Source organism: Anoplophora glabripennis, unplaced genomic scaffold (assembly GCF_000390285.2).
Source record: "Anoplophora glabripennis isolate ALB-LARVAE unplaced genomic scaffold, Agla_2.0 scaffold520, whole genome shotgun sequence".
Lineage (NCBI taxonomy): Eukaryota > Metazoa > Arthropoda > Insecta > Coleoptera > Cerambycidae > Anoplophora > Anoplophora glabripennis.
Genome location: NW_019416702.1, coordinates 14,313 through 28,562, shown reverse-complemented (window position 1 = coordinate 28,562; position 14,250 = coordinate 14,313). Strand labels below are relative to the sequence as shown.

General features: G+C 35.0%; 1 protein-coding gene and 2 non-coding genes across 3 annotated transcripts; all 3 read left to right on the top strand.

Moving 5' to 3' along the window:
• Positions 1–1,901: 1,901 nt before the first annotated feature.
• Positions 1,902–2,008, top strand: LOC111691857. Its single transcript, XR_002763072.1, has one exon. It is a non-coding gene; the product is annotated as a U6 spliceosomal RNA (small nuclear RNA).
• A 1,884-nt stretch (positions 2,009–3,892) lies between these two features.
• Positions 3,893–4,900, top strand: LOC111691854 (putative nuclease HARBI1). The gene has a single exon (XM_023455264.1). It carries the CDS (start codon positions 3,893–3,895, stop codon positions 4,898–4,900), a length of 1,008 nt encoding a protein of 335 aa, XP_023311032.1.
• A 1,842-nt stretch (positions 4,901–6,742) lies between these two features.
• On the top strand, positions 6,743–6,849 carry LOC111691856. Its single transcript, XR_002763071.1, has one exon. It is a non-coding gene; the product is annotated as a U6 spliceosomal RNA (small nuclear RNA).
• Positions 6,850–14,250: the final 7,401 nt, after the last annotated feature.

Genomic DNA, 14,250 nt, shown 5'->3' with positions numbered 1-14,250 from the left:
ATATTATACTGGGAATACGATGTGTAAGTTTTAAGTTATATTTTATTAAAAACCAAACCTATATCTTTACCAACATTATGTGGAACACTCATACTCATGTTACCTGTATTAATCGATTAGAAACAGTCCACATAAAATGTGCATGTTTGAAATTACATATTATTTAAGTTAAATATAGATAAAAATTATTATGTGTATGATGATAAACTCCAACTAATATTTTATGAAACCTTTGATACTTAGATGCTTACAAAATTTTTAATGGTGGTGAATTGCTTTCTTTATTCAGTTTGAGACATAGAAAATATACTGTTAATATTAAGGTTTGAAAGTTCCAAACTATATGAACTATTGAATTTAACCCAATATTGTACAAATATTCGGTTAGGTATACTCTCCGGAAAGTGAGATTATTATAACAGTTCATGCATAATTTTTATATTTTTACAACTTACTTGCCAACTTATCAAGTTTATGAAGCAAATGAATTAAATCCTTGTCGTTTTTACCTACAATTAAATACATAACAAGAAATTGTTTTAATAGTACATGCATAACAACATTCTGTATAAATCAATTAGGATTTCTTGTAGATACAAAATAAACTTAAAATTATTAAAAAATGTTTTATTTCCTTATCGAAACCATTTACTAAGTATATCTTGGCAAATGTCAAAATTTGAAAAATACTATAATATAATAAAATAATAAATAAGAAGAAATTGTCTGTATTTATTTGTGGCATTATAAATGTTATAATTTGGATATTTTGCCATAGTTTGAAGAAAAAAAACTGGAAAAATAAACCCTTGTACCGATAGGGACAGTCAAGTGTCAATACTGAAAGCTTTTGCCTAATAGTGAGAAGCCAGAGACATACATCTATACATCATCTGTATAAGTCTGGTTACGCACTGGAAAAACAAATACACATCACAATAACACTAACGTTTATGAAACCCCTAGTTTCGTTATCAAAGCAGAAGTGAATTAGAAAAGTACTGAATATTAGTTTATCGCTACATTTTCTGTTTAACTAAATAATCTGTTCTCAAAAGTATTGACACTTGACTAATCCTATTTGTATAAGGGTTTACTTTTAAAATAATATAATATAGAGGATATAAGTGAGAAGTCGTTTCCATACGATAGATGGCGCTGTAATCAGTTCACAAAGTATAAAGTGTTGCCTACTCATTAGGAGCTAAGTAGTAGTAAGCTTCCAAAACGNATTCCCAGGTAAATATTTTCTCTCGTGAAATGGATCATGATAAAAACTTGGACCACACTTGCCCTGTTGATTTTGCAATTATGTTTCTGAATAATAATAATAATAATAATAATAATAATAATAATAATAATAACAATACCGATTAAAATATGACATTCAAATATTACATCTCATCTATATTTAGTTACTTTTTTATTATTTATGGTTCAAAAGGTTATACTCTCAAATTAAAAACAGTCTTGTATAAAACAAAAAAAAACACATTTTACTTAATTTGTTTAATTTTACTTTATAAAGGTGAAATCAAGAATATTGATATATTAAAATCATGACCTAAGAATATAAAAGAGGAAAACCATTTTGCTTATATTATGAATTTGCATAGTTATTTAAAAACTGATGTCAAATATTGGGTGTATTTTTAACGATTTTGTGCTGCTTCTAATAGCTGTTTTACATTGACAATTTATTGATCAATAAATTGACGAAGTTCTTCGTCAAATAATTTACGAATTTATTGGTAAACAGTGTGGTTTTACACTGCTACAGACTTTGTCAAGTTTTTTGACGTATGTATCAGTTCTACCAATGAATCAAAGAAGCAAATNAAGAAGAAGAAGAAGAAGAAGAAGAAGAAGAAGGATAATAATAATAATAATAATAATATTATGTACTCGCTTCGGCGGTACATATACTAAAATTGGAACGATACAGAGAAGATTAGCATGGCCTCTGCGCAAGAGTGACACGCAAAATCGTGAAACATTCCACATTTTTATATATTCCATCTCCGCTAAGATGTTATAGATGTCAATTATATGGGCATACGGTTTCACGCTGTACTCGTGAACAAGTCTATGTTTGTGGGCAACCCTTACATGAAGGTCAGGAACTTCAGGTCAGGAAGGGAAGGAACTTGTCAATCACCTATTATATGTGTCAACTGTGGAGGACAACATTCAGCTCGAGCGAAATCTTGCCCCAAATATAAATTAGAAATGGTGATTCAAAGACTTAAAGCCTTGGATAAAATCACATTTGCTGAAGCAAGACGGAAAGTTGAGATAAATACACCAATAGCCCACACAACTTATGCGCAAGCAACACAAGCTGACCAGACGGGAACAGAAGATAACATGCAGAAAATTTTATCACAGTTACACAGTTATCAAATCGCAAACTTAGTACAAAGCACTCTTGAAAATCATTTAAAAGTTAGAACACAATAAAGTATGAGAGAGCTTACAGTATCGTTGCCAACTATTGGAACAGGTGATGGGAGAGTCGCTCCATTTCCTGTTGCTTCACAGGAAAAAAGAAAAAGAGAAGTAGCAACACGATCAGATGGTTCTTCATCTGGTGAAGAATTTCCTTCAGAAACCAGTGAGAATATCACTGATTCGACCAGTGGTCATAAAGCCAGGAAAAAGAAACCTGGTTGGCCGAAAGGCAAAACAAGGAGTTCTAGTCGGAAAGACACTACTGGTTAATAAAACATTTTCTCCTACAAACAGCAAAAAAAATATTAATATGAATAACTTAATTGCAGAGGTTGTACACGACACTTACCTGAATTGCAGTTGCTTCTAGCAGAACACAGCCCCTCTGTCGTTTGTCTACAGGAGACTCACTTTAAATCGGACGATAAGTTTCAACTTCGGAATTATAACATACACAGAATTGATCTTGACACAAACTCACATGCAAAAGGAGGAGTAGCAATAATAATTAACAAAAATTTACCTGCACAGCAAATAGTTTTGCGAACTGAACTTCAAGCTNAACTTCGGAATTATAACATACACAGAATTGATCTTGACACAAACTCACATGCAAAAGGAGGAGTAGCAATAATAATTAACAAAAATTTACCTGCACAGCAAATAGTTTTGCGAACTGAACTTCAAGCTGTAGCAGTGAAAACAATAGGACCAGCTCCTTTGACTATCTGTAGCTTATACTTACCAGAAATCAATTGGAACAAGGAAGACTTAATGAGTTTAGTGAGACAACTACCTCAACCTTACATAATAATGGGAGATTTCAATGCTCCTTCCAAATCTTCCCTTTTTCATCCAGAGTTATTTACAAAACAGGCACTGACGATGAAAATTCAACCACACGTACTTTGCAAAATGATATTCCTCAAAGGTCGACGATTAGCGCTACACTGTTCCTAATAGCAATTAATGATTTAACAGAAAATGTGATACATTTTTTGTTAAATCATTAATTGCTATTCCGTACAAAAGTGTTTATATGTCAATGATCTTGTCTTTTTTGCTTCAGCCAAATCAATAAACAGCTTAAATAAAATCTTACAAACATCCATAAACAAGATAACTGAAACAGCCGAAAAGAACGGCTTCAAATTCTCTAAAAACAAAACTCAATGGGTGGTATTAATAAAATTAAGCACATACTTTTTACTTCAAATTTTGGAGTGGGTTCTTCATTTGGTATTAATAAAATCGTAGAGGAGATGCTTAGCAATGGAGCACCTGCTAGTTTTGTAAGTATCTACTTAACACTGAGTGCCTACTTAAGTTTCGGTATGAATAAAAGTAAGTATATGCTACACAAATGAAGCAACTACTCACAATAATTTAAGGTACCTTGGTAGGAAGCTCAGCATCAGTAATAACTGTGCTTTCGGAAATAATGGCCGAATTTATGCCTATTGCTCGTGCAAGAAAGTATTATAAGGTTCGAAGAGACTCTCGGGATACCGACTATCGAATTTTGTATCGATTTAACAGAAATAACGTAGAATGGCTTGCTCAACATTTCCTGGGAGATGAGTTTGAAAACAGAGGTGGTGCTCTAACGACCACTGAGAAGATGAGAATTTTTCTTCGTTATGTCGGCGACCCGGGATTTCAAAGTGGCGTAGGTGAGGACATTGGGGTGCACCAATCAACGGTATCATTAACAGTTTCATCAGTAATAGATGCTATAATACGAAAATCAAATATATGGATACAGTTTCCGTCAACTACTGAAGCGTTAGAGCAAGAGAAACATAAATGGCAAGAAAAGTATAATTTTCCTTCTGCTATCGGTGCGATAGACTGCACTCACATTCCTATCATTAAACCGGCTGTACACGGAGATGAGTATGTCAACAGAAAGGGGTTCTGCAGTCTAAACGTTCAGGCAACGTGCAACGTCCGAGAGGAGTTTACAAGTGTCGATGCGTCTTGGCCAGGAGCCGTTCATGACTCACGCATATGGAGAAATTCTGCCATTTTTAATATCATGCGGTGGAATACAGCTAGTGCACTTCTTCTTGGAGATTCAGGTTATGGACTTACCCCGTGGCTTATGACTCCATACAGAGACCCTGTCACTCCTGAGCAAATTACATATAATAGATGTTTTACTCGAGAACGTGTTATAATAGAAAGGTGTTTTGGCCAAGTTAAACAGCGCTTTCCTATATTGCAAAACAAAATTCGAGTAAATACAGGAAAAGTTCCGTCTCTTGTATTAAGCTGCTTTATTTTGCATAATATTGCAAAACACCTCAACGATGAAGATTTTGAAATTTTTGAAGATGCCAACAATAATGGTGATGATTTACAGATCAATGTAGATTATGGTGAGGCAGTTGTGCGTCAGAGAGGACAACTGAGAAGAGATGCAATAGCAAGAATAATTCACGGTTAATACTAAGTAAGATGCTGTTTGCATTTAGACTGTATTACATATATCTTTTTATCAAGTATAGAATGTTCTTCATTCATAAACTGTAGCATAGTACTTACTATATTTCAGTTAAATAAAAAACCCAGTTAAATTAATGAGTATTTAATATCAGTTCTATAAATTTATAAAAATAGGGAAGTTTTCATCGATGTTTTCATTGTCCGGAATGTTAAGCAGTATTGCATCAGTCGCATCTCCTTGAGTATTAGGGTTGACCTGTTCCATATCCTTTTGCTGTTTTTTCTGTAATAGCAGTTCCTTTGCAAGCCTAAAGACTTGCAACTGTTCCAAAAGAACTAAACGTTGAAGTTCTTGCGTAGTAAGGTTTTTGGTTTCTTCAGTTTCTGGTAATTTTTTCTTATGTTTTTGGTTCTTTAGTGGCCCCTCATTTACACCTTTACTCATCACAGAAGAGGTCTTCGAAGTTCCAGGCACAGGATAGTCGGAATCTGCACTCTTAACAGATCCAGTACCGGATGTTATAAAGGACCCAGGTTCTTTTAGCTGAATTTCATTCTGTTCAAGACTGATTTCAGCGACCTCCATTCCACATGAACGTACACCAGCAGAAATTGCCCCTGAAAAGATTTGTTTTTAGTTACTTACTTTTATTTTTTTATTTAAAAATTAAAAAAACGTGGACGTTTGTACAAGACTTAAGAAAGTATTTTTGTAGGGGGCAGTCTATTATTTAATACCGCAACTTTAACAAATTAACACTCGTAGTTGTGTGAAATTTTTAACTGGTAAGTATTAACATTTTCTATTAAGTCCTTCTATTAAAAAGTAATCACCCTATACAAAATTAAAGAAGCTGCTACAAATTTTAAGTACGTATACTAGACTTACCTTTTACTTTACAAATTGAAGGATTTATCTCCCCTTCTATATATTTAAAGAATCTTATTTCCCAATCTTTTAATTCAATCTTCCGATTTCCTGTTTGTTTTTTGTCAGTCTTCCTTTTTATTCTAGTCTTGAGATTATTTAGTTTCTTCCATATTTGCGTGTCGTTCAACTCTATTCCAAATTCAACTGCTAGTTTACCTTTTATTTCATAAATTGCATTCGCTTTTTTCCTTTTAACATCCGGTATGTTTGATTTTTCCAGAAGTATAGGAAATTTTTCAATAACACTAACAAATTGTATCATTTTCTCACATGTTTCCCCACTACTAACTGTGTCTTCTTCAGTATCCATAGTTCTTATTTAATATATGTAGAGACTTACATCCACTATAGCAACACGGCCGCTCTATAACTTTCTAATATTCAACCTGTCGGAACTCGCATATGACGTCTGCTGCTGTGAGTTTATCGGAGTAGGTACTTAAAAAGCGTAAGCAGGTGCTCTATTTCCCTTCTAAATTTTATTAATATGAAAATTCAGTATGTGCTCAAGTTTTTAGCATATACTCCGCTTTTTGTTGAGCACCTGCTAGGAGCATGTACTCTGTTTTTATTAATACCACCCANTCTAAAAAATCTGTTGGGTCTTCGAACCGCGGGGAGAATCAGAAAAAAGGAATAGCTTCGAAGGGTAGCACATCACGATTGCGGCAGTTGTTGCAACAACCTGCTGTTGAAGTAACGGTACCACAAGCAGAAGCTCTACCACCACAGCCGCCAATTCTCCGGTCAGAACCCCAGGAAATCATGTCAACGTTTGACGATGTGGTTGCATCCATAGAAGTTTCCATAACACCACCTCTGAAAGTTCCCCAGGAAATGGCGTCCAACCAAGTGGAAGAAGAAGAAGAAGAAGAAGAAGAAGGATAATAATAATAATAATAATAATATTATGTACTCGCTTCGGCGGTACATATACTAAAATTGGAACGATACAGAGAAGATTAGCATGGCCTCTGCGCAAGAGTGACACGCAAAATCGTGAAACATTCCACATTTTTATATATTCCATCTCCGCTAAGATGTTATAGATGTCAATTATATGGGCATACGGTTTCACGCTGTACTCGTGAACAAGTCTATGTTTGTGGGCAACCCTTACATGAAGGTCAGGAACTTCAGGTCAGGAAGGGAAGGAACTTGTCAATCACCTATTATATGTGTCAACTGTGGAGGACAACATTCAGCTCGAGCGAAATCTTGCCCCAAATATAAATTAGAAATGGTGATTCAAAGACTTAAAGCCTTGGATAAAATCACATTTGCTGAAGCAAGACGGAAAGTTGAGATAAATACACCAATAGCCCACACAACTTATGCGCAAGCAACACAAGCTGACCAGACGGGAACAGAAGATAACATGCAGAAAATTTTATCACAGTTACACAGTTATCAAATCGCAAACTTAGTACAAAGCACTCTTGAAAATCATTTAAAAGTTAGAACACAATAAAGTATGAGAGAGCTTACAGTATCGTTGCCAACTATTGGAACAGGTGATGGGAGAGTCGCTCCATTTCCTGTTGCTTCACAGGAAAAAAGAAAAAAGAGAAGCAGCAACACGATCCGATGGTTCTTCATCTGGTGAAGAATTTCCTTCAGAAACCAGTGGGAATATCACTGATTCGACCAGTGGTCATAAAGCCAGGAAAAAGAAACCTGGTTGGCCGAAAGGCAAAACAAGGAGTTCTAGTCGGAAAGACACTACTGGTTAATAAAACATTTTCTCCTACAAACAGCAAAAAAAATATTAATATGAATAACGGAATTGCAGAGGTTGTACACGACACTTACCTGAATTGCAGTTGCTTCTAGCAGAACACAGCCCCTCTGTCGTTTGCCTTCAGGAGACTCACTTTAAATCGGACGATAAGTTTCAACTTCGGAATTATAACATACACAGAATTGATCTCACCTCAAACTCACATGCAAGAGGAGGAGTCGCAATAATAATTAACAAAAATTTACCTGCACAGCAAATAGTTTTGCGAACTGAACTTCAAGCTTAGACTTTTAAAAATACAAGACATTTGTATTACGCTGACTCATACAAATTTCTTGGGGTACACTTTGATAAGAAACTAACCTGGCACAAACATATAAACCACACTACTACGATCTGCAGGAAAACTCTAAATGTCATGAAATATGTAGCAAATATAAACTGGGGAGCAGATAGAACAACTTTATTAAGGCTTTACCAATCTCTAGTGCAAACCAAGATGGACTATGGATTCTTGGTTTACTCATCTGCACGTGAATCTCTACTAAAGAAATTAGATCCAATACATAATGCTAGTTTAAAATTAGCGATGGGAGCTTTTCGCACCAGCCCTATCACCAGTTTGTACTCTCAAAAAGAGAAGAGATACACTGTTACTAAATTATGCTATAAAAGTATGATCACACCCTACTCACATAAATTACACAAATGTTTTCCATAACAACATTAGTGACACTTACTCATCAAGGCCTACAATCACCCGACCAGCTGTAATTAGAACAAAGGAATTAATGCACAAACTCAACATTTGCTTTCCGCTTGTCTATTCACTAAATCATGGAGAGACTCCACCTTGGATGACTCCAAAAAAAACTTGTCGTTTTTGATTTGACAAAATACAACAAATCAGAAGTATGCAGACATTTTTCTAAATCTATTCCACAGTATACTAGCTGAATATCACTTCCCTATGTGTATATACACAGACGGATCGAAGACTGAGAATGGAGTAGGAGCTGCCTTTTCTATAAATGGACATACTCACTTTTTGACTTTGCCTAAAATATCTTCAATTTATACTGCTTTTGCGAATACACAAATGAAAAAATGCATATAATCTGTTCCGATTCGTTAAGTTCACTCCAGGGCATAACAAATCCTTATTTGAAAGATCCTCTAATTAGAACAATAAATGACCTTATAGCTTATCTCAACACAAAAGAAAAGTCGATTATTTTTATTTGGTGTCCTGGACACAAGAATTTTTGGAAATTAATAAGCAGATCACGCAGCGCGTACAGCGACTTCTGAAGATATTGCACACATCATCTCGATTCGATCAGGTGACATTAAATCATATGCTGCAACCGAAATTCTTTCCGTCTTGCAAATGGAATAGAATAACACCAGCAGCAAATTGAGTGAAATTAAGAAAAATGTAAACAAATGGAAAAACACATATCACTTTGTTACGGGCTTATTTTTTTTCTTACTATTTTATTTAAATTTATATTAGTCCCTATTAAAAATAGCTAGGTATTTAGGTAAATTAGGGTATTTAAGTATTTTCTATTTTAAACAAATATTATGGTATGGTTTAATTTGTATTTTTCCCAAAATATTTCAATTTGTTCATTAAATTATCGTCGGTAGGTAAATATAAAGTTCCCTGTCGATATACGGCCGAACGGACTTTTTCTTTCCTTTTTTCTTGGTCTCAGGCATTTCTTACTTCCTCCTGGGCTCTTGGTCGCGAGAGAATTGTCGACTTAGCAGCGTGTGTTCTCGTTACAATAAATATCGCTTTTGCGGATCTTGCTGCATTTTGTGGGCAAAAATTTGTTTTGTTAGTTCTGGTGAATCCAGTGTCAACCGTTGTTGGTTGGATTTGTGCCCATAAAACCCGACATAAGGTACCACTCACCACGAGGCCGCCCTACAACAAAGGTAAAACTTTAAATAATCTTCACTAATTTTCTATATCTCTACCTCACTGGGAAACCTACTTAGACATGCTTCTCTTTTTTTTTTTAGGCCTCGTAATCGTCCTCGTACTCGCACTCATCCTTGTTTTAATTTCATCTCATTATATTCGCACTCTCACCCTCAACGTCACCGTCTTCGTCGCTGTTAGTGTACTGGGTGTTTTCCTACTTCATCCTCATATACCGGGTGATTCATTGCCAGTGGAAGTCCAAGGTATCATAACCCCGGACCTTGGTTAAACAACGCAGGCTTACTCCTCGCTTTGGTTGGATTATTATCTGCACTGGAGAGCAGTATCCCTATCCAAGACTCGCCTGACATAACTCCCAGTTGCTGCCTGGCTTCGTGTCCTTTTGTGGATGCTCCTGTATGGTTGGAGTAGTAAATATTCCCCTGCATAATCGTTGGAACCAGTCACTGGTGCTGCAGAAACCGCTCAGATAAGCTTAATTTTAAGTTATGCATGTTACATAGTTAATCCTTATCTGATTTAGCCTGATCTCATATAGTATATATTTTATTCTATCTTTTATTTGGAAATTTAGCTTAGGTGGTAGCAATTATCACCGCCTATTTTACTTATTCTATTCCGCTACCAGATAATTACTTTACTCACCTTAGTAGACATTACTACTTAGTTTTTTCCCCTTGTTATTTAGTTTGGCGTACTGTTAGGTAACTTATTAGTTAATTGTTTTAATAAGGTACATAAATTATTTACTTACAATTCTTGCTGACCTTTTCCCTGTTCTTTTGTTATAGTTTATAAATTTATATTACTTCGATATAGGTAACGGCAATAATTAATAAACTTTAGGTTCGCTTACAAAACTTTTGATAGTATTCATACTTTGTTTATGCTAAGCTCAATTGCCCTTGTTACTAGTTAAATGGCCTTTATTCGCTTACGCTTTACTTAATATTGTTTCCCAACAATCTAAAGAATATTAAAAACATATTTAATCGATTAGGCACTTAATTTGAGTTATAAGATATAAGTTTTATGTAATTTATTTCTTCGAAAGTCTGTACACCGAACCAATAGCGCTATCGGAGAGGGTTATCACTATCCTTATTATTTAAATTACCTCTAGTCAACACTATTTTGTCAAACATACCTAAGAGGTGCATAATCGGCCAATATTTACAACTAAATTGATTTAGCGATTGTAGCCTTTAGGCACCGGCCATGTAGATAAATTAAAGTTACCGTTTGTATAGTTACTTTCTTAGGGCTTTTATTTGTACCTTTTTCCCGTTTTTTTTTTTGTACTGTAAGGTTTCGGCGTCTCTCCAGCCTTCTTGCGTATTGTCCATCGGGTTGTAAAACGGGTGGCGCCTTAAGAGAATTATTTTCAGTTATATCAGCCCCACCCCGGTTGCTGAGCTGAGCTAGGGCCAACCCTATAGTTGGAGAGAGCCTTATTGTCCTTGGAAAGGAAAATCTATTAAAATTTTATTTTACCACCCACAAGCGGGTAGCAACTTCAGCAGAAGAGAAGAAGTAGTTCTGACCAGGTTGCGTATTGGGCACACACGTGTCACGTCTCTTCATTTGTTGTTGGGAGAGAATCAACCGGATTTCTAAATTTGCAATGTCCCACTAACTGTAAAACATATTCTAGAAGAATGCACAAATTTAACGCATCTCTCTACAAAATATGATCTACCCTGAAAATTAGAGGAACTACTATCACCAGACATAAATAAAAACAGGAAACTAATCGACTTGCTGAAGGAAGCGCAACTCTTCAGACTTATATAGAATATAGGTAATCCTCTTTCTTTTTAGTTTTGTTTTTAACCTAATGTTTTAATACCCGTTAATCCGTGGCCCTACCTGTATATTACAAATTGCCCTGAGAGGCCCCTGGGCGAGAAGCGTGTGTCCATGTTCAACCCCCCCTAAATATCATCTCCTCTCCCCCTCCACTTTTCCTAAGCTTCTTCCCTCTTATTACTTCCCATTCACCCAATATATTTCAACTTTGTTGACTATAAAAATGTGCGGCTAATGACCTCAGTAGTTGACGCCATTAAAATAATAATAATAATAATAAAATGTCGAGGATAGGATTACAAAATATTAAGCATTGTTGAAAATAATACGATCTTTATGACTGTATCTTTGCCAATGATTAACACAATTGTAGGTATACAATTTTAACTTTTAAAGCCCAAAATTCATTAATCTATGTCAAATATTTTTCGAAATATTTGTGCATTTTTTAAACTTATATAAGTAACTTACAGAGGAAGAAACTATGATGCATTTCAACAGCTCAACATTATCAAATTTCTTGCTTCTTCTGGGGTGCCTCAAGGCTGTGTAATGGGACCACTGCTATTCAATATTTGTAATAATGATACTACGTCTAAATCATGTTGTGAAGCAGTACTACATTTTGAGGATTTAAAGCTATCCAATTCAGTTTGCAGTAACGATGACATAATTAAACTTCTTTAATAATTTTCTGATCTGAAACAAATCAACTTCCACTTAACAATGATTTTTAGTATAATAATCCTAATAATCCTCTTATATCTAATTGATAATCAGAGTATGCAAAAGTGTGATAAATTTAAAGATCTGGTGTTATTCTCAAGTTTAAATTTTCTTTTGGAGACATTGTATTGAAATTAGTTGTTGCTGGCTGAAGATATAAACTGTTTTCATCTTAAATATACGCTGGATAACTGAGGATAATTTATTTCAAATTGCCAAAAACACGCATATAAGCGCCTATTAGAAATATTTCTAGGATATTATCTTTTTCTGATGGTAGATTTGTAGTAAAATTTCAAATAACTTCGTTTTACATTTTCTTTCAAATAATAAATTTACGATTACGGATAAATCTACTGCTGTGTAGATTTGCATCCAAAAGACTAGTCTGTTAGCCATTGAACTTAATTCTGAATATTCCAGTAGAGACGTCATTATTTCCACACATTAATTGGAAAATTTTCAATGTAATAATGTTCGATCTTTTTTGTCCGGATGAATCTCCCATAAGCTGTATCTCATTCTTCAATAAACAACCGATATTCCTCTTACAATAATTTTCGAAGATTGATGAACCAGAATGCAGTTAATTTGGTTTCTGAGGAATGTTAAAAAGTTTCAAATTTAGGGAATAATCGGTCACCATGGCCCCAATGCGCGGATGGGGACCAAGAGGAAGCGCTATAAAAATGCAGCGACCGGTGCACAAAGTTGCTGTCCTTGGCCAGCGAAGCCACACTCGACTTTTCGTGGGTTCTTTACACTTTGATACCGCCGCCCCTCCCTCGCCTCACCCTCCCAGCCCGCTATCAGCGAGTCGCCCTTCCTGTGGCCCTTGCCGTGTGTGCGTTTGTGTGCAACATGTATGCATATGCNCAATAACAATAACAATAACAATAACAATAACAATAACAATAACAATAATAATAATAATAATAATACAGTTTATTTGATGAAATAATAATGATAACAAATAAACAAAGAAAATATTTCACAAAGTAGCCTTGCTGTCAAATTGTTGCATTTCACAGAATATGTATAAGATAAATAGAAAATACAACACAGATAATATTATGTAATATAAAGTAAATACAGTGCGCCCCAGAAGTAACGCAGAAAATTCGTATTTTACTTTGTTTTGAGTTTTCACAAAAACGCAAAAATACGTCAATTAGTAAATAGGAATTGTCGTTTTGTGACGTTGCTTAAATCTTTTTTGCGCTATGTTTCATAAAGCTATGACGTCATCGACATTTTTTTTAAATAGCACTACCTAATTTTTTAAGCATAAATGGATCGCCCTTTTGAAGGTAAATGAGTCGATATAGGGTTTTTCCTACTTTACTTTGACAGGTGCGAAAAAAGCCAACGATTGGAATGGACATGGTTCGAATTAATAACAAAAGTAGGTATCACAAACTTATGCGCGAACAGTGCTATAGCAAAAAATGTGTTTTGGTTGATTGTAGGGACATGTTTTTATGTAGATTTGGTAGGTACACCCGACCGCAGCGGCTATGTAGATATTGTTTTGAAGACGACAGTTAGTGAATGCAATAGTGCCTCATATTATTGTGACAGTTACAAATACCATAACTTTACATTACGATGGTGTTGTGTTTCAATGAGAAACAAAGAATTGAAATCCTAATTATGGTTGAAGTATGTCAATTATTCAATGCCAAGTATCCAGAACAACCAATACATGCGTCTACAGTATGCAAATTTGAAGACTCTGGACATGCTAGAGATCTGTCTAGATCTGGAAGGCCAACGACAGTGATAGAAAATGATAGGCAAAATGTTCTGTTTAGCTGTCACTGACAATCCACATACTGCCGTTCGTCATACCGCCGAAAACGCCAACATATCAATACATAAATACGTACCTACAATCAACCAAAACATAAAACATCCACAAATTTCCATTTTTTCCTGTGGCACTGTTCTCTCATCAGTTTATGATACCTACTTTTGTTGTTATTTTAAACTATGTCCATTCCAGTCATTGGCTTTTTTTCGCTCCTGTCAAAGTAAAGTAGGCCAAACCCTATATCGACGTATTTCCCTTCAAAAGGACTATCCATTTATGCTTAAAAAATTAGGTAGTGCTATTTAAAAAAAATGTCGATGACGTCATAGGTTTATGAAACATAGCGCAAAAAAGGTTTAAGCAACGTGACAAAA

Bases quoted from the DNA above. Each gene is read 5' to 3' on its own strand.
- LOC111691854 (XM_023455264.1), top strand. From the start codon at position 3,893: ATGGCCGAATTTATGCCTATTGCTCGTGCAAGAAAGTATTATAAGGTT.